Source organism: Anopheles stephensi, chromosome 3 (genome assembly GCF_013141755.1).
Source record: "Anopheles stephensi strain Indian chromosome 3, UCI_ANSTEP_V1.0, whole genome shotgun sequence".
NCBI lineage: Eukaryota > Metazoa > Arthropoda > Insecta > Diptera > Culicidae > Anopheles > Anopheles stephensi.
Genome location: NC_050203.1, coordinates 70,881,130 through 70,904,545, shown reverse-complemented (window position 1 = coordinate 70,904,545; position 23,416 = coordinate 70,881,130). Strand labels below are relative to the sequence as shown.

Here is a 23,416-nt window from a genome sequence, read left to right as displayed (position 1 = left end):
TTTCCACTGATTCGACCGATTTCAATTAGCGATTTTGCGAAAAAGAATTGTTGCTGCCATTTTGCCCCATAACGCACTGAAGGGAAATGCAAACGGCACATCCCGGCTACTACTTCCTGCGAGGGTCCGGCAGCGCTTTGCGCGTGTTTCCGGGTTGCCGACTTTGGAGCGTTTCGTTTCCGGTTGCGGCACCGAGCCATGTTTTCGGGTGTATATGGCTGTTAAAGGGCCGTTAAACACGTACGTACACTAGCTTAACACACACTAAAGCATGTTTGGCAAGGGGGAAAGGCCATTCGCTTTGTTGCATCGTCGTTGCATGTTGCTGATGCTGTGCATTCTGACACACGCTGCCTATCCTTGTCGTACGCGTGTGACTCAATCGTTAGCTCTCTTGGTGGAATGGTTGACCGGGCTCCAACTTCTCCGATGAACGTTGCCATAGTAACGATCTGGGGACTTTTTCTGTACAGCTGTACCACCCCCATTTCACGATGACGTCAGCCCGGACGGGTACGGTTCGAGAATGCTCTCTTGATCACTGCACATCTCTTCCGTGTGTTCTTTTGTTCACGCTAAATCGGTTCGTTCTACGTGCTCCACAGTCATTAGGGACAGTGAAATGAAATTGCATTTCTTGTGTCTCTTGGGAAGAGGAAGCTTAGAACAGTAGAATTTAAGTGACGACGTAAGCAAGTGAGAGTTGTCGTTTTTACCGTACTTTATGAGTTATTTGAGCTATTTTTTAGTAAAACCTTTGTGATAATTTATCGTTCTGATTTCTTTATTATAAGATGAATTTTACAAGGTTATAATCCATCAACTTTTTGTGTTTAAATGCTGTGGAATGTTTATTGCTTGTGAGTGCCTGAAGGTATGCAATATACAGTACAGAACAATAGATAAAGACCACTTTGGTATTTCATTTTCATACCACTGTTTTCGACCCCTGGAGCGCTCCGTTCGCCGAGGCCTCTAGAGGTTGTAGTGGCAAGGAAGAAGAAGAGTTTTCGATACTTCTACTTAGTATAACCGCACTAAAATTAGAAAGAAGCATCCTTACAATCTGAATGCTTTCTATTAACAATTTCGGGTTTGGTTCGAACGTTAACAGATCACTGAGGTTTCACTATGTTGTTGAACTTAATTATTACTCAATGAATTATGAATGAATGAAGGTATTAGGTACAAGAAAAAGAAATTTAAGCAACGATAAGACAATAGAGCAGTTTTAAATAATTTTCTTTACTTGTTCCATTAACCCTTCCAATCCACAATGTTATTCCGGAAACATAATAAACGTTCGACAACAGTTCCTTTTTGTAGCCTTGTCAGGCCCTTTTCGATACTTGGACACTTCCTCGAAACGTAAATTGAACCTTGGTACTGTTGTATCCAAAAACATCATTCATCCATCAATCCACTTCCCCGGGGCTGGATCGCTTCCATCAGATACAGTGTCAGATCATGTGTGTTGCCGTTAAACAACCTTCCCATCGTGGGAAGGGCACTGCTCAAAGGCCAAGCACAAAGAGAACCGGGCACAATAAATAGTTCTATCCTGTGTATCATGTATCGCTCCAAAATCCTCCCCCTTTCGGTGTCAAATCATATGGAATGGAAATGACACTTTTCGGGTGCACCAGTTTCTTATCACAGGCTCGTTTGACAGAGAAAATACTGTTCTATTGAACGCACTCTCAAATGCACACACACACAGAACAAAAAAAACCTGAGCTTATCCGTACGATAAGCGAGCATGGTTTTAATCGCTGCAGAAACGTTCAAACGCTCTCCAACAGCCAATCCAGCGCTGACGAGGCAGACACCGAAGCAATGCAGCACCTAGCCACTCGGTCGCTAGTCAGCTGTAGCCGACAGGCAACCCACAGCAGCGTAACAATGAGCTATGACGTTCCTCGGCGTGCAAGCAAACGAACGTAAGCGGCCGGGCGGGAGGCGAGAAACTTAAAATAATCTCGACATCTCGACGACCTTCCCGACGAACCGGAATGAAAGCTAACACCGAGTGCTTGGATCTGAAGTGCACACTAAACGCTTCATGTCGAACGGATTTATGCGCCACCAGGGCCGCCAGAAGCGGATGGCTCGGACGTAGCAAGGGTCTGACGTGATAAGTTCAAGCTAAATCCAACACCTCTGGATATGAGAGTGCCTCCGGTGGAGCCAGTGCCCCGTGGGCCACGGAAAAGTCGACTTAAGATGAAACGTGAAAAAGCTTTTTACTCGTTCCCGGTTCGGCTCCGTTCGTGTGTGTGTGTATGTATGTGTATGTGTGTGGCGGGTTTTTTTTTTAACGGGAACCCAAGGGAACGCTCCCAGCAGAGTGTGTAAGAGGATTTTAGTTCAGTTCAAAAAGTCAAAAACAGAATCGTTTTCCACCTGAACTTTGACACGCTAACAGCATCAATTGCCGTCAGCGCAAACGGTTTGCATGCATGATGCAAACGCGCCATCGGTAAAGTTTTGTCGTGGGTTCCAGGTTCCCGGCAGGATGCCGGTAGGTTCACTGCAACATGGGAAAGGTTTTGCTTTTGTTTCTAGGTGATGCGTTGCAATGGAATAACAAAGTATCTTAGGTTAGGATTAAAACATTTGAATAATTAAATGTATTCGACGTAGGAATCTGATTAAGGAATTTAGCTCTTATAATTTACTTATTGAAATGTTTGAAATAAGCTATCAAAATAATATTAATTAGTTTGAATTCCATTTTTTTACAATAAAAAATAGCAAAACCATGCAATCAAAAACTACGAAAACAAGGAAATTGATTAATATTGCGCCTAAAGTTATGCAATGTGTTAAAGTACATAATTTGCATAAACTAGTTCATTTCATTTTATTTACTTGTTTATCTTTATTTTTCGTCTTTCCTTTTTCACTACAGCCTCAATAGGTCTTCGCTAACCGTCTTATATTTTTTGTAATTTATTCGTTTGCTGTTTTCATTAAAAAAAGATAGAAGATTGTATTATTAGATACCATCTTCAACATTTCGGACCAGTTGAAAGCAACTTATCATTGAAACTTAATTATAAAAAAGCAGAAATAGAATTTACGGCTCTGTTTTCAGGTCCGGCAACCAAGTTTATCTCCTTACTCAAATTTTACCCATAACTCGTTCTCGAAAGCTTGGCCCAGACCAGCAACACTAAAGTGGAAAGAAAAAACAATTCAACAGGCTCGCTCAGGCACCAACAAAAAACCAGGCAAAGCACTCAACACCCGAACCGCATCCTTTCATTCCATTAAGCTTTCTCAGCACTGGTACGACGGGAGCACATAAAGCAGCTTAATCCTTTTATCGTTTCCGGTGCAATTCAAAGGAAATATAATTAACGTCCGGCCAGTTGCCAAAGCTCCCGGGATCCCTTCGCTCACCTCCCTCCCCCTCCTCCCCTCTCGTAACCTCACCGTCCCTAATCCCAATCTCCGTATGGAAAACGTCCGTAGGAGCTAGGTGGAAAATATGAAAAACAACTCTCACGTGGCAGGACCCACGGGAATGGCTGACCATAGAGAATCGAGTTTTGCCTAAAGGAAAAACAAAAAGAAAACACTCGCATCTCTTCGCACACGGCCTTCCCGGATGTGGTTATGGCCGGAGCGATAGATAAAACCCCCCTGGTTCGGAAAACCCCCACCGGAATAAGCATGGCAATGGGAATTAAAAATGCATCATCTCCCATCCCGTAAATCGCTCCGAACCGTCCGGTGCGTTCGGATGTGCTGCTCGAATGCAAATGCAACAGTGCAGTTCACAATGTCGGACAGGAGGAAAAGAACCCAAACGAATCTCATTTTCGATGAAAGCTACTCGAATTGCTACTCGACTCACTCGATTCGTGGCAGAAGATACAAATTAATATCTCACCAGAACGACAATCTACCCACAGTTCAAGGATCCAACCGAGGATTGTAAGTTGCAAAAGGGCAACATGGCCACATTTGCAAAAGGGCAAACGGCCATTTGCCGGGTTTTGTATCGATGTACTCCGGTCCGGTCGAGTTGAGCACGTCATCGTTCCGTTCGAGTTCTCATGTTTTATGCATGCCACACGACGCTTACGATGGGGCAACAATGGGCAACACACGCACACACACAGACTATTTACAAAACACCCCTACAATCATCTAATGTAAATTCGAACTTTTCACCTGCACTGTGTCTGCTATTTGCTTGCGCATTTGCTTGTCCTGTTGTGTAGCCTTTCGCTCGACCAAATCTACTACCTACCCCCCCGAAGGTATGCAATCTATCGACAAGCACTGGGCACCGCGTGAAAGGTATGCAACAGGAGCACCTGCACCTGCAGTGGTGAAATGATGTACGAAAGCGGATGAATGGCTTTCCTCTGGAGAAGTAAAGGCAAGAAATGGATGACTTTTATGTTTCCTCCATTTTTCTGTAGATCGATAAGGATTCCATTTCAAATGAGCAGACACAGACCAGAAAGCTTCTGGTCGTCCCCCGATGCGTGTATTTCTTGAAGCAACGCACCAATTAAAAGGCGCTAGTGTAGATAAGCTCTCTTGGAAATTATTGCACTTTATGTTTCCAGCATCCAATCAATAATCACCATCAAATGTGCTTCCCAGCCAGCACAAGATAAGGTAAATTTGCACAGCAGGCATTCATGATAAATAAAACTTTACCACCAGAGCTCTTGGGTAAAACCCAACGAGCAATACAGCTTTAACATCGCCCCCTGTTTTGGGATTGAAGGGATACAAAAAGGCCGAATCGATGTATCGATGATGATAATGATCAGACCCGTGCTTCGATCCCCTGAAGATGTACAGCCGCATGCAGCTGTATTCAAATCCGCCAGCTCGCATCTCGATGACAAATGGTTCAGGGAGTTGCCGGTTCGGTCGGATAAATCCCTCCCGGTGGTTGAGCGGTGGTAGAGCAACACAAACACACACACCGTTCGAGGATGCACCATATGGTGCACCGTTCGAGACGCAATACGCTGGTGGCTTTAATGTTGTGTGTCGATAACTCTTTGCTAATTTTACTGAATTTATCGCTTTATTTCTGCGGTTTTCTCTCCTTGCTTCTCGACCACGCGGTTGTTGGACACTCTCTCTCTTCTTCTTTTTCCCTTTCTTCTTCTTCGTCCATGTCATGCATTTGACATTTGTCACACTTTGATTTCGGGATCCAACCACCGAGGATCACGTGGATGACATGCACGAACATTCTGGCCCCTTCAGAACTACTGTTCTGACCCTATACAGGAACTGGTAGAATGCTGATCTTCGCCACTGGACGAGTGTATTGACCATTCTTTGTTTGTAGTGTCACCACCCTTACAACGCCATCAGTACCGGGATGAGTCTTCACTATGCGAGCCATAGGCCATTCCATTGGCTTAGAGGTTTCGTCGCGTAGAATCACCAGCTGACCTTCTTTGATTGTTGTAGGCTGCTTGAACCACTTGTATCTCGGTTGTAGGGTAGACAAGTATTCTGAGGACCACCTTTTCCATAATTGTTGATATAGCTGTTGTACCAAGTGCCATCGTTTAAGTCGATTAACAGGGATGTCGTCATAATCTGCATCAGGTACAGATTTCAGGCAGGAACCGGTGAGGAAGTGGCCTGGCGTCAGTGGTTCGTAATCGCTGGGATCATCGCTCAGGGCAATTAGCGGTCGAGAATTCAGGCACGCTTCGATTTGACACAAAAGGGTTTGCATATCATCGGCATGGAGAGTGGTTTTCCCAAGCACCCGAATGAAATGCTTCTGAGCCGAATGAATTGCCGCTTCCCATAACCCACCAAAGTGCGATGCTTTTGGAGGATTAAAGTGCCATTGAATTCCTTGTGAAGCACATTCCTGCAACAGATCCGTTTGTAGAGTATCGCTCGACATCAATGCTCTCAATTCGTTCGACGCTCCTACAAAATTTCGCCCATTATCGCTGTAGATGTGCTGGCACAGTCCTCGTCGAGATACAAATCGCCGAAATGCTTGAAGGAATTTTGCTGAACTGAGATCGGCTACCAATTCTAGATGAACTGCTTTTGTGCTGAAGCACACAAACACAGCAACGAATGCTTTACCCGGAGCGGCACGACGATGAATTGGAGCGAGGTTTATAGGTCCCCAGAAGTCGACACCTGCTGTAGAAAAGGGGCGACTAGGTGTTGCACGTGTAGATGGTAGATCTGACATCAATTGTTCAACAAGTCTAGGGCGAGCTCGTGCGCATGTGATACAGCTGTGTACCACTCGTTTGGCCAGGGATCTGGCCCCTATGATCCAATACCTTTGTCGAAGTAGGTTTAGTAGCAACTGCGGTGCTGCATGAAGATGTCTCTCGTGGTATTCACGGACGATGAGCAGAGAAATAGGATGTGATGATGGTAACAAGATTTGATGCTTGCTGTCGTAAGGTTGTTGAGTGTTCGATAGTCTGCCTCCAACACGAATAAGATTTTCTGAAGATACGAAAGGATGAAACCATTTCAGTCGAGAGTTTGAAGAAACATGATGATCTTTCTCGAGTTGTGACAATTCCTTTGCAAAAGAATTTCGTTGGATGGCATGTAGAACTCGATGTTCTGCTTCTTCGAGTTCGTGGGATGAAATGACAGTATTGAACTGTCTGTAGTCTGTTGTGTTTCTCAATTTGCCATTCATTCGTAAGCAGTATGAAACCACTCGTAGTAGACGTGGGTTGTATTATCAAACGATGAACGAGCCTCTGACAATGCTTCATTAAGTCCATCAGAAGAGGAGTTTGATGCTGGCCAGTCGTTCTGAGATGATGATAACCATGACGGTCCATTCCACCACAAATCGGATGCGAGGAGTTCGGTTGCGTGTAATCCTCGAGATATACAGTCTGCAGGATTTTCTAGTCCAGGTACATGGTTCCACATAGTTGGCTTCGTAGCATCCTGAATTTTTGAAACCCTGTTGCCGACGAAAACGTTCCATTTTTGTGGTGGTGCCTTTATCCAATGGAGTGCGACCGTACTGTCCAGCATTCCATAGCATTCTGCAGGTAGATGAATGGATAACCGAAGTTTAACGTATAGATCCGCAGCTAACACAGCTCCGCATAACTCAAGTCTCGGAATACTTAGTGTTTTGAGGGGAGCAACTCGTGACTTTGAAGCTAGAAGCGCTATCTTGATTGTTCCGTGTGAATCTATCGATCGTATATAAGCGCAAGTTCCATAGGCAACCTGGGATGCGTCGGCGAAGATATGCAACTGAATCGATGTAGGGTTTGCTATGATTACACATCGCGAAATCCGCAACTCGTTCAGGTTTGGTAATGTTGACTCGAATGAATTCCACGATAGTTGTATGTCTGGTGGCAACTCCTGGTCCCAGTTAAATGCCGTGCCATCAGCATTTCTAAGTGTCCACAGCTTTTGCATGAAAACTTTGGCTAATGTTACCACTGGTCCTGCTAAACCCAGAGGATCATAAATGCGGGCAATTAATGAGAGCAAAGTTCTTCTTGTAAGCTGTACAGTTGCTGTTGCTGGTTTGAGGTCAATATTGTATCGCAAAGTATCCGATGCAGGTTCCCAAAGCAAACCTAGAGTTTTGATGACGTGGTCGCAGTTAAACTCTATCGAAGTGCTTACAGCGCGATGTTCTGGCGGTACTTGCTGTAGAACAGTTTGGTTGTTTGAAGCCCACTTCCGCAATTGTAGACCTCCTTTTCCCAACAATGAAGGGTAAAAGACTCGAGAAGGCCCCCCCTAGAATCTTTTGTGTGCAGCACTGTGGCCTGTCATTTTTATTGTACAGTGGAATTTCTGTATGGTCAAAACCCATTTGATGTAAACATTGTGCATTGTTCCTTAATACTGTTAATAGACAGCGAGTAGAACTTGATACAATACATTGTAACAAGTGGTTTGTGATTATGATATTCTTATGTTTCCTCCTTTGCTGAATATCAATGCAAGGTAACAAGTATTCATCGAATTACTGTTCCGTTACCGTCCGAAAACGCCGTGCATGTTTTGGGCCCGATTGTTCACCCCTAGTGCGACCGAAAATTAGTAAGAAGCCCCTATAAGCCAAAATGAATGGTAGGGTTAGCGGAGAGGGGATTTTAATCAAATAATAACAATATTTTATTCGACTTTCTTCAACCAATTTTGACCACACTGAAAGCACATTGAAAGCTCACTGTGAAGCTTCCGCAACGTGTACTGCGGATTGCATACCTTTAGGCGTAAATCCTACAGCGCCTAACAAATTTTGTCAGGGGGGGGCCTTCTCGAGTCTTTTACCCAATGAAGTTAATTGACGAACTAGTTCAGATACTTCGGAGACACTTGCTCCGCCAGAGAAAAGATCGTCGACGTAGAAATCTCTCTTAAGAACGGTTGCTGCTAATGGATAGGATGCTCCTTCATCGTTTGCTAGTTGTATTAACGTTCTTGTGGCAAGGAAAGGAGCACTAGCTGTTCCATACGTGACCGTCTGTAATTGATACGTTTCTAAAGGTTGATCTGGACCGGGTTTCCACACTATGAGTTGCAAAGGTGTATCTCTTGAATCTACGAGTACTTGACGATACATCATTTTAATATCTGCCACTAACATTATTTCCTGCATTCGAGCTCTTATTATGATCGATCTGATGTCTTCTTGAACTGTAGGACCTACCAATAGTGCGTCATTCAAAGATATGCCGCTAGACGTTTTGCAAGAAGCATCAAATACAACTCGCAGCTTGGTTGTGGTCGAGTCTGATTTCATAACTGCATGATGTGGCAGATAGTACTGTTGCACAGAAGGGTTGTTGTATTCTGTTTCATGAATGCGTTTCATGTGCCCAAGTTGAATGTATTCCTGCATGAAAGATGAGTACTGCTTTTAGAGTTCGGGTTCGCGTTTGAAACGAGCAAGTAGATATGACAATCGACGAATCGCCATATTTCGGTTGTTGACAACTTGGCTGAGTTTCTCGTTGTTTACTGGAAGACGTACTATGTATCGGCCGGTTGAGTTTCGTGAGACGTTGAGGCGATAGTGTTCTTCGCATTTCTTTTCTTCGAGAGATAGAACGTGTGCAGTAGGATCTTCTTCAACTTTCCAAAATGTTTCCATGAGACCTTGTATATCGTCTACAGTTGTTTTGCAGTGGTTAACGATGATGGAATGTGGATACTGTACTGATTCGGTCGTTGCTGTTCCAGAAATTACCCATCCTAGACGAGAGTTTGTTAATGTTGGTAAATTATTCCCAAGTCGTATGGTTTGTTGAAATTGAAACACTTCAAAGAATATTTCAGCACCGATGAGTACGTCAATTTGATCAGAACGGTAAAACGCAGGATCAGCAAGATGTATGTTGGATGGAATATTCAGCGATGTTGCATTCACTGTCGTCGTGGGAATGTTGCCGGTTATGCTTGGTAAAATTACCATCTCTACAATAGCTGAGTAGTCGTTGATTCGAGAACGTAATGTGGCTCGGAGCTTTTGCTTCGCACAGGTAGTTGTGGAGCCGACCCCTATGATGGGTAACGAAATTGGCTCTCGGCGACCGTACATACGCTGAGCTAGTTTATTTGTTATAAGGCAGGTTTCACTTCCGGAATCAAGGAGAGCACGCGCTGTATGCTCCATGCCTTTCTCGTCAAGCAAAATGATTGAAGCAGTAGCCAGCAATACGGTTCGTTGCTTTTGTCCCAATGATGTACAGGTAACCGACTGAATCGGTGTCACAGGATCAGCTGAAATATCGAGTTCATTAGGTTGGGTTAGTTGTGGAATCTTTGAAGATTGTCCTCTCGATGAGTTTGTTTGTGAGTTGATGCACAGTAGGGTGTGATGACGTTTACCACAGCTTCGACAGTTACTCGATGATTGACAGCTTTGGGATCGATGTCCTTTTCGTAAACAGTTGCGGCAAAGGGACTTCTTGCGAACAATGTCTTCTTTTTCGTTCAAGGAACATTTTTTAAATTCGCTGCAAGTGTATATCGGATGGTTTTGTGAGCAAAAACCACATCGCGATTCGTATGTTGCTGCCATAATGTTGACAGCTCGTTGTGTAGCTCGCTTTGGAGCTTCAGTGTTGCTGGATGGCGAGAGAGAATCAAGCACTGTGATTCTTCGATGTATGAATGAGATTAGATCAGCATATTTCACGTTGGTGATAGATGCTGCAGCTTCCTTCCAGCTTCGTAGAGTTGTTGGATCCAACTGATGCGACAATAAACGGATGAGCAGAGTGTCCCAGTACTCGGTTGGTTCTCCCAATTGTTTTAAAATCTTCACATTAGCGTCGAAGCTATCTACCAGCTTGCGTAGATCCGTCGATGATTCTCGCTTAAGAATGTCAGATTTGAACAATGCTTCAACGTAGTTTTGTTTCAGTTGGTCGGAGTTGTTAAAGTGGTCGAGAAGAATGTTCCATGCTGTTATGTAGTTGTCTCCGTTGATGGGAACGCTCTGTATTAACTGCAAGGCAGTTTCGGTCAATGAGGATCGCAGGTAATAAAACTTCTGTGTGCTGTTAAGGGTCGTTGACGCATGCACCATCGTTCCAAACAGGTCATGAAAATGAAGCCAATTGGCTTGCTTGCCGTCGAACATCGGGAGTTTTACGTCGGGCAGTTTCACTTGAGCCATCATGTTTGTCACGTGAGATGGTGAAAACGTATCCTTAGCGGTGTCTTTTGCTGTTTTTTTCACCTTCTCCTCCAGAAACCCCTTCGCTTTGTAATAGATGCATTCGGTTTCCGCACGCTTCTTCAAATGCTCCTCGAAGAAATCTTCATCTAAGATTTCCAGCTCATCCTGCACCTTGTTATACTTTTCCCACAGTTTTTCAAGGGATTCCAAGCGTACATTTACTTCGCTGTTGTTGGATTCCTGAAATCGTACAACAAAGGTTAGAATAGCGTCTACGGATCGTTCGATGCTCGTTCGTTGTTTTGTTAGGAGTTTCACTCGGCGTTGTTCTGCCATGATGATGCGTCACGCGATCCGGTTCGAAGGACCAAAATGTCGATAACTCTTTGCTAATTTTACTGAATTTATCGCTTTATTTCTGCGGTTTTCTCTCCTTGCTTCTCGACCACGCGGTTGTTGGACACTCTCTCTCTTCTTCTTTTTCCCTTTCTTCTTCTTCGTCCATGTCATGCATTTGACATTTGTCACACTTTGATTTCGGGATCCAACCACCGAGGATCACGTGGATGACATGCACGAACATTGTGGATCGGATGTGAAATCGGAGCGAATGCAGCGTTGCCTTGTACTGCATTGTGTGCTCGCATCACAATAATGCTTACGCTGACGATTGTTTAATTTGCGTGTGGGTTCACGATGGCGCATTAGTTTTGGTATTAGGTTGTTTCGTTCATTTGGAGGTATGAAGAAGAGCTTAGGGGAATTGCTGTCTTCACGTAGTTATAAATTTTACTGAGTCTGGCTTAATATTTAAGTTTATGTCAACTGCTAATAGTTTCGTAATATTTTTTCCTAATTATATTCAAATCGTATCATGCTTAAGATTGGATTACTAAGTTAAAAAATCATCTGTATTCAATTTTACAACGATTTTATGTAACATATTATAGTAGAAAGCAATGTTGCGTCAATCGTGTTTAAAATGTTGAACTGAACCAAATTATTATTAGTAATAAGACTGAATAAAACTAAAATAGATAGATGAAATAATTTAAGTCCTGCCATCATAAAAAAATAAATTAGCAAATTAAACAATTAATAAACCATCAAATCTTTTTTTCTCTTCTTGATAGGAGGATCAATTGATATGAAATTTGTTGCTGAACATGTATGACTCAAAATTCTATTAGCTGCCTTAACAATTCCATTACAAGAATTTGATTTGTTCCTATACCGTGAACAGGTATCTTCTTCTTCTTCTTCTTCTTCTTCTTCTTCTTCTTCTTAGCTTAACGACCTCTGGGACTTATGATAACACTAGACTACTTAATAGACTTGTTGGATACCAAGTAGTAGGATAGTCAGTCCTCACCACGGATGATAGGCCTGGATGAGATTTGAACGCCGATCCTGCCTTGTGAAGATCGGCACAGCTGCCGACGTTTCTTCACCGGGCATCCTGAATTTGGTGTGCGACATTCGAAATCCCAGGCCAGCAATCTGGGATCCAAGATCCATTATCTGGGGCATTCTGCATCCTGGATCTTGAGATTTTAATCCGGTATCTTCTATCCGGCTGTATCTATCCGGTATAGCTCTGTTCACTCTAACTGATGTTTAGATATACTCCACTAATTTACTTTACTTATATTCATAACAGGACTTGAAGCGAAGAGAATTGCTTTTTTCAATATTTTTTGCACCCATTTCACATTCCTTTAGCTGTATTCCATGCTAATATTGTTGATACTTTGTAAAACTAATTGGATTCATAAGACACAACTCGCTGGATGAACTCGCACACACCTGAAGGCGAATTATAATGTCAAATAATTCCATGCCAGATCTTCATTAATCCAGCATTAATCAATTCACCATAAGTAAACAACAATACGCCATTTGGGGCGGTTTACAATGACGTATGAATTTAATTTTCATTCCAACATCAAACTACAACAACTTCCTTTACCCCATTCCCCATTTCTAGCCCTGAACGTCTCGGGCTAAAAACGCAAAAACCTCAAACTGAAGTTAACGCTTACTTCCGCAGTTTGCCAAAGACCGCAAACCAACACACCAACACCCGACCCGCCCCCCTCGAGAAACTTATCTAAATTAATTTCTTCCATTTCCGGACGACATTTGACATGAAACAGTGCTTCGGAGCTATCTCTCGCTCTCTCACTCCTTAACGCGATTCTCTTTTTCATTCCCGGTCGTGGTTGTACTTTGGTGGTTATAAACTTCTTTAACCTGTACCGCGCGTTGCGCTGAACACTCCTTTTGGATGCCATATCCTACAGGGATTGGAAGTTTCCCGCACTGCACGAGAAGCCGGTGGGCGAAAGGGTTTCTACAGCCAGCGCATCCGTCTCCGTGTAAAGATGGAAAGTTTTGCACAAGTAAAATTACACAGAAAACAGTGTACAAGAATGATGAGCAAGGTGAAGCAACTTTTCTCGGCCGGGTGCACAGTTGCGAGAAAAATGATCCAGCTCCCCCTCTTCGCCGGGCCACCCGGAATGATGGGCAGGCACTAGTGTACGATCGAGATGGACAACCGCCCATAACTGCAGTGCCCGGGCACAGAACCTGCCCGAGTGTATGATATGGCTGCAGCAGCCAACGCCACATCCAATCGAAAACCGCTGAAAGGAAAATTGGAAATCCTCGGACACATTCACCGGTGCCCCGGACGGACTGAAATGAAAAATGAAAATGTAAGAAATGCTAATAATAAGCAAATTAAAAATTTCTCGATTGAATTTAAATGAGTTTTTGAGCGGCAAAGCACCGCGCAGGCCGAGGGTGCCTGATCCTTGCCCTTCGACAAGATCAGCGGTGGCCGGAAGGTGGTCCACGGCAAACAACAAACCACCGGCATCGGGGAGCTAACGCGCGTGGAAAAACCGCTGATGCGCTGCAGCTCCGATGAATTGAAATAAATTTAATTTATTCTCGCATCTCGGATAACAATCGGCACATCACGGGGAAGATGGAGAACCGATGGGTTGTTGATCATTGGCCGTGCGTTTTATACCGTGGTTCATGGAGGGTAGAGACGGAACCAAGCACACGACACGAAGAACACATTCAAATTGGTGTCGGCTCGAGTGGCTCTTGTGGGCACAAGAACAACTAAAAAGAACGATTCGATTGTTGCGATTTAAACACGTTTTTGAAGTAGTTTACGATATTGTTCTTAGCATAAAGTAACGTGTTACTTGTCTCTTTTCAAGTAATTTAGTTGTTCTTCATTATTTCTTTTTTCTTCTTTGAATAGAGATACTGAATGCCCTATGTCGACTAACGTCGACTTTCTGTAACAATGGTGAAATGTTCCCGGATTGATTTTTATTACTTTTGCAATATTTTCCAACCATTTCAATGTGTTTTCTACTAATTGTGACTTTGTATAACAGTTTTGTTGAGCGTTCAACACCACCGATTAATGTGGTTAATAAATTACGCCTAAATGTGTACTAAAATCCTAACCACACGTCTGGAAAATTTAAAACCCTTCGTTGCATAACTTCAGGAGCCTTTTTTTTCTGAAGTTCACTCGACGTACCAAAACGTTGTACAGAGTTTTCATTTGGTGAAGCAATTTACAATACAATGGACATGCACGTCTCCCTCCACAACACGTGTCACGTTTATTGGCTTTTAATACTACTCCATCGCTGTAAACGCGCCAGTGTGCCGTGTGTGAACGTGATAGATATGACCATCACATTAATAGTTTTGCTACAGTTGTAGTTACTGTTTTTCGATGATAGCTGTTAATTTGGGTAATGACACCTAATTTTCACGCGTGAGACAAATGTTACTGCGGCCAGTCCTAAAATAGTTGCCGCGCTGTGCAGTGTGATAGTTGCTTACTGGAGTGTGGTGCCTTTGAAAACCCGGTAAATAATGCTCTCTTCGTCCGGTATAGCATGGTATGGTACGAGACTGAAATCTACGTAAACCTCGCACACTAAATCGGACTTTCGTTGCAGTCTCGTCGCCGCTACTGCTATTCTAGTGACCAGCGCAAAGGCATTAAAGTTCTACTGTACGCCGGACGAGGTTAAGTGTGTGATAGAAGACTGGAACCCCGTGGTGGATGGCTACAGTTTATTCGAGCACATCCCAAACGTCACCAGATCGATACACCTAATCAATCTGCAACATGTTATTTTTGGCTCCAAGCTTTGCCATACTATTGCACGCTTCGTCGATGACCTCGTCGTTTATGATTCACCGAAAGTGCAGCTGGTTCGGATACCAGGTACGTGCAATGTCGTTCTCGTAACCATGCAAAACACCGGAGCCTTGTTCTTCGATTTCAAACCCAACGATAGCATAACGGGTGTGCTGGTGAAAAATGCCCGTTTATCAATTATTTCCATTACCTTGGGTGATTTACCGAGCTTGGAATACATCATCCTAGAGGCGACCGATATACAGGCCATGGAAGTGAGCTTATTCTGTCCATTTCGGTGTCTTAAGCTAGTGCGCGTATCACACGGAAAGCTGAACACCATCAGTGGTACCGGCACGAACGTGCACCAGTGTTCCTTGGAAAGCTTGAAGCTTCACCACAACTCTTTGACCGCCGTTAACTTGAATCTGTTTGCACCCTTCACCTCACTGACACTGTTTGACCTGTCGCACAATAAGATCGAGGTGTTGAGCGGAAGGCTAACCAGTCCGTTTCTTACTAGCCTGTTGCTTAATAACAATCGGCTAAAGGTGTTGAATCTGTGTCCTTGGAATGTTGTTCGCCACTTAAACGTTTTCTCGATAGCACATAATAATATTACACGAATGCCTCCGTGTCTAGATCGATTCCCAAACGTTACTCACCTAAGCATGCAGTTCAATCAGATCGACACCATGGAGGTGGAACAGCTGGCGCGCTTACCCAATCTTACCTCAATTAATTTATCGTTTAATAATATCGCTACGATCCCGGTGGATGAACACTTGTATCCGCAGAACTTAAAACAGATCGATCTTGGCGGGAATCTGATTAAGAACGATACCGTACCGGTTAGATTGATTGGCAACATCGTCGTGGCATTGTAGTGAATATTGCTAATAAAGGTATGAGCAACGGTAATCAACATAGTATACATTTAGGCGCAGATCGTTTGTTCTTTTCTAAACGATCTTTTTCTCTATTTTTACACCTAATGTGATCGTTGTTTGTTGAGAGAAACAGGTTTTGGAATATTTTTAAACAGCAAATGGCCGCCCTATTCCAATCACATCCGAGTTCTTGAGCTTCCACAGTTTTATAATTTTATTTGCAAGATGTTTGCGGAGCTTGTATGTTAATTCAGTGATACGCAATAAAAAATCCTTTATTTACCACACACGAGTACTTTCTACATACTTCTCATTGCCCATTGACGGTCAGTTCTAGCAATTCTGAGTATAGTTTTTGTCACGTTTAATGGCTTTTACTAGTTTTTTTTTTTAAATCATTGTCTACCCAACGCACAACATCGTGAATGAGAGATAATTGGGTGAAATCGATAGAGAAACACTAACGCATTTTTGTCGCTTCGTTTTGTTGATGACTGACAATTGGGCTATTCTGTTGCGTGATCCAAATAAATTTATCTAGTGCCAAAATAGCTGCCGAGCAGTGTGGTGTGATGTTGTTTACTGGATAGTGGTTATAAGTGATATAATGTTTGAGCGGACAGGAAAGGCTTGGTAATAGGCTGGGAAAAAGCGATGTTCGAATTTTACGCGTATTAAAATAAAATTTTGCATTACAGTCTGTTGATCGTTACTGCCGTTCTAGTGACGAGCGCAAAAGGATTAAAGTTCTACTGCCAGCTGGAAGCGCAAAGATGCGCAATAGAAGACTGGAACCCTTCGCTCGACGGATACTTCCTTTTTGAACACATTCCAACCGTTACCAGTTCGTTGCGCTTCATCAACTTACAGAGCTCGCACATTGCTGCGGAACTGTGCAGTACAGTGGCGTGCTTCGTCGATAGCCTGATCATAAATGATTCGCCCAACGTGCATAAAGTTCACGTACCGAGCACGTGCAACATTAGTGTCGTTGACTTACACTACACCGGGCTGCAATATTTGCACTTTGAGCAAAACGATAGCATTACAAGTGTGCTAGTGAGAAAGAACCGCCTCAGAATCGTTCCCGCAACGCTTGCCCTCCTGCCGAACGTAAGATACGTGATGCTAGATAGCACCGAGTTCGAAGCAATCGATTTAAATTTATTTTACCCCCTTCGGCATCTCAAAATACTGGACGTAGGCAATGCGAAGATTAAATATGTGCGTGGTACGAGTAGGACTGTCTCAACGTGCCCATTAGAAATCTTGAAGCTTCGACACAACTCTTTGACTATCGTTAACCTGAATCTGTTTGCTCCCTTCACCTTGCTAACGTTGTTGGACTTGTCGCACAACAAGATAGAAGTGTTGGCCGGTAGGTTGAGCAATCCGATCCTTGCTAGCTTGCTGCTTAATAACAATCGGCTAAAGGCGCTGGATTTGTGTACCTGGAGTACCTTACGCCACTTGGATGCTGTTTCGATTGCGCACAACAATGTCTCGCGAACGCCGACATGCTTGAACCGTTTCCGAAATGTAACTCACATAAGCATGCAGTTCAATCAGATCGACAGCATTGAGGTAGCACAGCTGCTGCAGCTACCCAATCTTACGTCGCTTAATTTATCGAACAATAACATAACCTCCTTCCCAGTTAGTGAACACCAGTATCCGCAGGCGCTAAGGCAGCTGGATCTTTACGGCAATCCTATTAGCAATCCCTTTAATGAAACCATGCGTGTTAGAATCATTGGAAAAATATATGTATCATTTTAGGAATTGCGATTATCCGAAGGCTAACTGTTCAAATAAAGTGTGTGTAATAAACATTGTAATATGAATGCAAATATTGAAAAAACTGTACGTTAGAAATGGGTTTAATATGGTTTGTTCGAAATAGGCATACATTTAGGCGCAACTATCAGCCAAGGTATGCAAATCGTATTGCATATGTCTGGATTTGGACCGTCTTATGATTGATTTGCAAATTTTTGAACCCTTTTTTACAGGATATCCTGCGTTTCTCGAATGCTTTTCTGTTAATCTCAATTTTTATCTAAATTCCGGCTTTTGAAGGGAAGTTGAAACAACTTTCTATGATTTTAGGATATTTTTAAAAAAGCACAACATACAGTTTATTGTCTATAATAAATATTAACAATATTAAGGACACCATCAAAACTCAGAATTAAGAATGATTGAATGAATCGCATTGGAAAATTGTTTCCTGTACAATATCAGGGTTTCCGTACGAAATCAGGTACGTAAGACTAACGATCCAGCTTCTGGTGGCTAAGAAGCGAGTAATAACAGGCCAAGCCTTCATGAGATCGATAGCAGAGGAAGACAGCCCTCCGTTGCTTGATTTGCAAATTTCTTACACTAATTATCGATCCAATCCAGCTTCCAGCGCACCTTGTACCGTTGGACCCACTTTAATAACTGCCCGAACCCAGCCTGCGAATCCGTGGCCACCCAATCCCAATTAATTGCCATCGTTGAGTTTAAATGGCTCCGTCGTCCTACATTGTTTACGATTATTGGCGATCATAAATGAGTGTGTGTGTGTACGGTTCGGAGTGCAAGAACGTGAAAGCTAATTAAGCCCTTCACGGAAGACCAACCCCGTGCAAGACGTTCACGTCCGTCCGGGGGAAAAAGGGAAATTTCGGGGTGCGAAACTACCGTGTGCAGCTGGTGCAAAGCTGTTTAACAAGAAATAAATATTATTACCATACCCGTAGTTCCGTACCAGCAGTTTGGAGAAGGTTTGGTTCACTTAACAATTGGTGGTGTTAAAATTCTTCTCGTCACACCGAAGATAAAGGGAGAACGAAGATGGAGAAAGTGACTTTCTCTTGCTGGTGTAAAACAATACTTGAAGCGAGCCAGTTCCGATTATTAAGACGATAAAATGTCACTCCTCTTATTCCGAACCCGACAAAAAAACCCGGATTCTGTTCGTTTTTTTTCTTATTCATCCCCTTGGTGGGTTTCCATCCTAATACGGGTCACCCTCTTCCAATTTAGCGTTGTAGTTTTGATAGAGTTGAGTAACTGCTGCTTAAAGCAAATCCCTGTTCGTGTCTGACCCGATGAAGAGATTACGCTTGCTTGTGAGTCGGTCCAGAGATGATGGGTCGGAAAATTCGGGTTTTTCCGAGGTTCGCAGCGTATCGCTACAGGTCGCATGTGTTTTTCGTTGGCTCCGCAGAAAACTCGTCTAACAGGAAGTAGTAGTTGTACATGTGCACTAGAAGAAACATACAGCAATGGTCTCTTACGGGTATTGGTTTGAGTAATCGACAACTTCTTAGTATAAACGTGTGAAGAAAGAAACATTTCCTACCATCCGCACACGAACGGAACTAATGTGAGCAATGAAATTTAAAATTCAATTTCTACCGCGTGTGCTGCAAAACTTGACACTTTACACGCTTCTGCCGACACCAACTCATCCTTCACGAGCACACAAAACCGTGCACCATGGACACATGGAGAAGTGAAACTAATGGTAAAAGATTTGTTCCCTTCTTGCTCGCCCTTTCGCTCACCCGGGCGCACGGGCGCAAACTTCGATGGGGTGAGCCGAACCCTCCAGCTTCGTATGGGTGGAATGTATTTGGCAACTCCCTGCCTGTGTGGAGGGGACGGCTGAAGCTGGCTGAATGCTAATTGTATGCTGCCGTCTGGCGCATACACGCGCGCACTTACCACGATGAATTTTCGGCCGAGAATGTGCGAGATGTGCAACGCTTTCCTTTCCGTAAGGGGTGCGTGTGTGTACGCATTACGCACCCCAGTTGCAAAACCGATCACGGCTTTTTTTTTGGGAACTTTGACGCACCATATCCCGTTCATCCTGTTTCGGGTTCGGGGTTTCCCCCTCGCACACACTTCATCTCATGATGCGCGTGACGTGACGGCTCGGTAAGTATGCCACCCTCGAGAACTATTCGTATTGAAATTGCTGAAAAAAAAATGCAACGCAAATTCGTTCCAACTGCAAGGCTGTACATGTTTCGAACACAGAAGTGGATGAAGTTTTAAAATTGAATTAGAATAAATCAGCTGAAAAGTGTGGTGAATTTTTAAATGCTATATGTATGAAGCATTTGAGCAGAATATTTAAAAGCAGAAGCAGGAATATTTAAAATAAAAGCAAGATTTTTGATGTTTTTATACCATTTTTGAGCCATTTAAAAATCATTACAATAGGTGTTAAATTTATAAAAAATATTATTTATTGGAAGTTTGTTTTTAGCTTGGATTTGATTTTTATTTTTAAATAGTTTGTTAGGCTAATAACAAATTGTAAGATCTGACCATCCACCATCTAATTCGTTCTATCTAAACACTTCAACACGCACTCCCGGTACTTATCAATCCATGCGATCGCTTCATTTACTTCAGGGGCGTCAAACTCACATCATTATAACCCATACAATTTCTTATTTACTGCACTCAACAAAAACGAATAAAAATGCAACCAAACCACACATAGATCGGTCGTAAATGGATAAATCAAAGTCGAACCAAATTTGAGAGGGGTTCCTCCACATTTAAAGGGCTCTGAAAACTGCACCCTTGGCTCAATAAACATCTGTCTGAAACATGTGCTAGATAATATTTTTGTGAAACGAGAGAAAATAGTGATCTTCATGTGATTTCTTCATGATGCTCTCATTCCTATCAAACACCAAAAATTAAAGCGAAAATATAAAAAAAAATCAGTAATCATTTGTTACTTTTCTTCCAAAAGCAAAAAAAAAACAACCCGTCTGATTACAAATGAACGGGTAACTAACCGACGGGCAAAACCCCACCAAAAACTCGCCAGAGACCACAAAACAAGCTGGAGCTGCTTGAGACGGCCACTGGCAAAAGTTCCTCCGACAGGTTTTGTGGTTACCGGTCGAGTTTTTCGTGCTGAAGTTCGCATCAGCCTTGGTTAAATATTACATGAGGGGCACACACACACACAAGTTAGGCCCTTTTTGGTGTTGATACCTTTGCTTGATTTGAATATTTTATCCAAAGTGCGCTAGACGAATCTCTGTGTGTGTGTATGCTAGAAAAGTTACTCCTCGGTGCTTCAATTTGAGCCTCGTTTTGCGATCACAGTAACCCTGGTTGGAGTGGTTTGAAGCTTGCGCTTATTTGCGCAAAGGATTAATTAATTTCAACAAACAGACATTTAATTGATTTGTAGATCGTTTTTCAATCCACTCGAGCCAACTAAGCAACCGAACGCGGGGTACGGGCATTAGTTTTTCCCCCTGTTTTTTTCCAGTTGGAAAACGATTCATCTGTACCGCCGGTACGCTGCAGTGGTATTGGTGCGCAGGGCCAATTGTTCTCCGGCGGCGGCTACGGTTGTCAAGGTGGTGTGCGAGGATACGGCTCTAGCGTCCTTGCGTATAGGTGCACGGTGTTTGTGTGTCCGTGCTTCGTTTAAATGCCCTACAGGGAAAGCAGCGCCATCAACGGCCATCAGCTGGAATTAGAGCGGCGCACAAAACCCAAACCCAAAACCGCAGCATCATCATCATCATCAACACACACATCGCTCGTCGGGCCCGTTGCTTGGTGTGGCGGTTGCGTGGTCGTCGTCCTTCGTCCGCGTCGAGAGATTTCGTCCGTGTTTGTTGTTCCGATTTCGCTTGGTCGTACGCAGAATAATGGCCGCTTCGGGAGCGTGGTGTTGATGGTTTCTCGTGGTACGTGAAGCTCCGGTGGCGGTGGTACCGTTTTGTTTGTGCAATCATATTCGATCTTAATTGGGAGCACGAGGCTCAAGACGTTTTGGTGAAAGAACATTGGGCGGACGGTTGCTGTGGTTAGCACGTTGTCCTTTTATTGTGGTGCACCATCGGTGGATAGATGTGTCGAGACAGGCAGTGAATCACCAGTCTGCTGATGCGTATCCCTTCGTATCGGTTGGCGATTTTCGGCAGTGCAGCATCCCAAATCACCACCATCAGTTCGTGTTGTGCTTGAGTCCGGTCGAAAAGTACAATTCCCGTGGTTCAGGTTGTAGTAAAGGTACGTAAAGAGAGCACCGTCAAGTGAGAAATTGATATCAATTAATTGTGACGCCTTCGGGGGGTGGTTATTCGCACATCCCGTCCTCCCAAACCCCGTCAAAGGGATGTCGAAGGAAAGCTCAAGGATGTGAAACGGTGGCGCCATCTGATAGTGCTTTTTTGAATCGCTTATCGAGCTTTGAAAATGTCATTCTTTTAACTGTCATTTTGAAAAGAAAACGTGTTGCATTTATTGTTATCTTGCCACTTGTATTGTCTTGTTCTTGCAGGCTTCTAGAGCATGGATCCTCCGCACAATCCATTCAACTTTCATCTAGGCCCACCGGCTTCCCACGGCGTTCACGGCCACCATCCGGAACCTACACCGAGCCCTCCGCAAAGTGTCCCAGGACGCAGAACTCCACTTGGCACCGTGGGTCTCGGCGGGTTCTACGCCCAACCTCACGCATCTTCGTCTGCCCATACCGACGAAAATCGGCCCTCGGGAAGTTCTGAAAGGTAAGATTACCGTACTATAGAAAATGTACTTTCCTTTATCCGGAACTAACGAAATTGGAGCCTTTTTAGCCCACCGCCTCATCATCACGCATCCGTCCCACCGGGTGGTCCTGGGAAGCAGAAAAATCGTCAAGGCAAATCGGTACGGCTGAACATTAACGCACGGGAACGTCGACGAATGCACGATCTTAACGATGCACTGGACGAGCTGCGTAGCGTTATTCCCTACGCACATTCGCCTTCGGTGCGAAAGCTTTCCAAGATTGCCACGCTGCTGTTGGCGAAGAACTACATTCTCATGCAGGCGAATGCCTTGGATGAGCTTAGAAGGTCCGTTGTGGGGCACCTGGGCAAGTAGTATCACCTCACCTGCTTAATTGCTATTTCTATTGCAGACTGCTAGCCTACATACAGAGTGCTGCCGGTGCCAGCATCCCAACGGTGGACTTACGCACGATGCCTTCGGCCCTCAAGCTGCAGCAGCTTCTGCAGGCTCCCCATCAGGATCTAACCCTCCAGCAGGTTGGTGGCTCTTCGTCAACCAGCACGACCAGTCAGCCACCACCACCGCCTCCACCTGCCCCTAGTCAGAATCCTTAAAGCATGTTGAGCCTCTCGCGGGGGTGTTCGCTTGTGCCAGTCTAGTCACCGTGTGGTGTGAAATGCTACAAATGTAACGATTTGCAAATCTACTAAATTTAAGATTTCCAAAGCCTGTAGTGTGATTAAGATTTTTCTGCAACTACTCTCTTCTAGTCGATCTAATTTTGTAACGGTATATATTTGTGTTTCTTTTTCTATCCACTATCTGTGTATCGTGTTTAGAGCTGCGTACCTTGTAGGGTTTTAGAGAAGCAATAGCATGGTTGCCAAATTAAGTTTAAGAATTTGTGAATGAAAACAATAAAACACATTAAAATGAATGCTGAAGCGCTTTCATTTGAAATGCCACGTTGAGAAAGACGTAAATATAAACAGTTCATCCAATTGATGTCTTTAAAGAGATTTTTTCCGCCAAAAATAATCCTAATTTAAAATTAACCTCATGATTTCGCTGTACAGCAACAGCTTTTTTAAAACTCAAAATTTTAAATTTCTTCAGCACGCTAAAAACGTGTTTACAAGTACCGAACCCGGCATA

The 23,416-nt window shown here is 43.6% G+C and overlaps 3 protein-coding genes across 4 annotated transcripts; all 3 read left to right on the top strand.

The window, feature by feature from the left end:
• Positions 1 to 14,485: 14,485 nt before the first annotated feature.
• On the top strand, positions 14,486 to 16,014 carry LOC118512583 (toll-like receptor 6). Of its 2 annotated transcripts, none has more exons than XM_036057212.1 (2): positions 14,486 to 14,592; positions 14,653 to 16,014. In XM_036057212.1, the coding sequence occupies exons 1-2, from the start codon at positions 14,567 to 14,569 to the stop codon at positions 15,722 to 15,724; spliced, it is 1,098 nt and encodes a 365-aa protein (XP_035913105.1). In that variant the 5' UTR covers positions 14,486 to 14,566; the 3' UTR covers positions 15,725 to 16,014. The 2 variants fall into 2 exon arrangements, with proteins under 2 accessions (XP_035913105.1, XP_035913106.1); XM_036057213.1 differs by having other exon boundaries at positions 14,501 to 14,597.
• Positions 16,015 to 16,035: 21 nt separating this feature from the next.
• Positions 16,036 to 17,603, top strand: LOC118512582 (protein flightless-1 homolog). Its single transcript, XM_036057211.1, has 2 exons — positions 16,036 to 16,360; positions 16,426 to 17,603. The coding sequence occupies exons 1-2, from the start codon at positions 16,335 to 16,337 to the stop codon at positions 17,504 to 17,506; spliced, it is 1,107 nt and encodes a 368-aa protein (XP_035913104.1). The 5' UTR covers positions 16,036 to 16,334; the 3' UTR covers positions 17,507 to 17,603.
• Positions 17,604 to 20,848: 3,245 nt separating this feature from the next.
• Positions 20,849 to 23,198, top strand: LOC118512581 (class E basic helix-loop-helix protein 22). The gene is made up of 4 exons (XM_036057209.1): positions 20,849 to 21,775; positions 22,047 to 22,275; positions 22,345 to 22,605; positions 22,671 to 23,198. The coding sequence occupies exons 2-4, from the start codon at positions 22,058 to 22,060 to the stop codon at positions 22,873 to 22,875; spliced, it is 684 nt and encodes a 227-aa protein (XP_035913102.1). The 5' UTR covers positions 20,849 to 21,775; positions 22,047 to 22,057; the 3' UTR covers positions 22,876 to 23,198.
• The last annotated feature ends 218 nt before the right edge of the window (positions 23,199 to 23,416 follow it).

Coding starts and splice junctions, on each gene's coding strand:
- LOC118512583 (XM_036057212.1), top strand. CDS start 14,567: ATGCTCTCTTCGTCCGGTATAGCATG. Junction 14,593..14,652: donor TCTTCGTCCGGTATAGCATG/GTATGGTACGAG, acceptor CTTTCGTTGCAG/TCTCGTCGCCGCTACTGCTA.
- LOC118512582 (XM_036057211.1), top strand. CDS start 16,335: ATGTTTGAGCGGACAGGAAAGGCTTG. Junction 16,361..16,425: donor GAGCGGACAGGAAAGGCTTG/GTAATAGGCTGG, acceptor TTTGCATTACAG/TCTGTTGATCGTTACTGCCG.
- LOC118512581 (XM_036057209.1), top strand. CDS start 22,058: ATGGATCCTCCGCACAATCCATTCAACTTTCATCTAGGCCCACCGGCT. Junction 22,276..22,344: donor CCCTCGGGAAGTTCTGAAAG/GTAAGATTACCG, acceptor GAGCCTTTTTAG/CCCACCGCCTCATCATCACG. Junction 22,606..22,670: donor GCCTTGGATGAGCTTAGAAG/GTCCGTTGTGGG, acceptor TTTCTATTGCAG/ACTGCTAGCCTACATACAGA.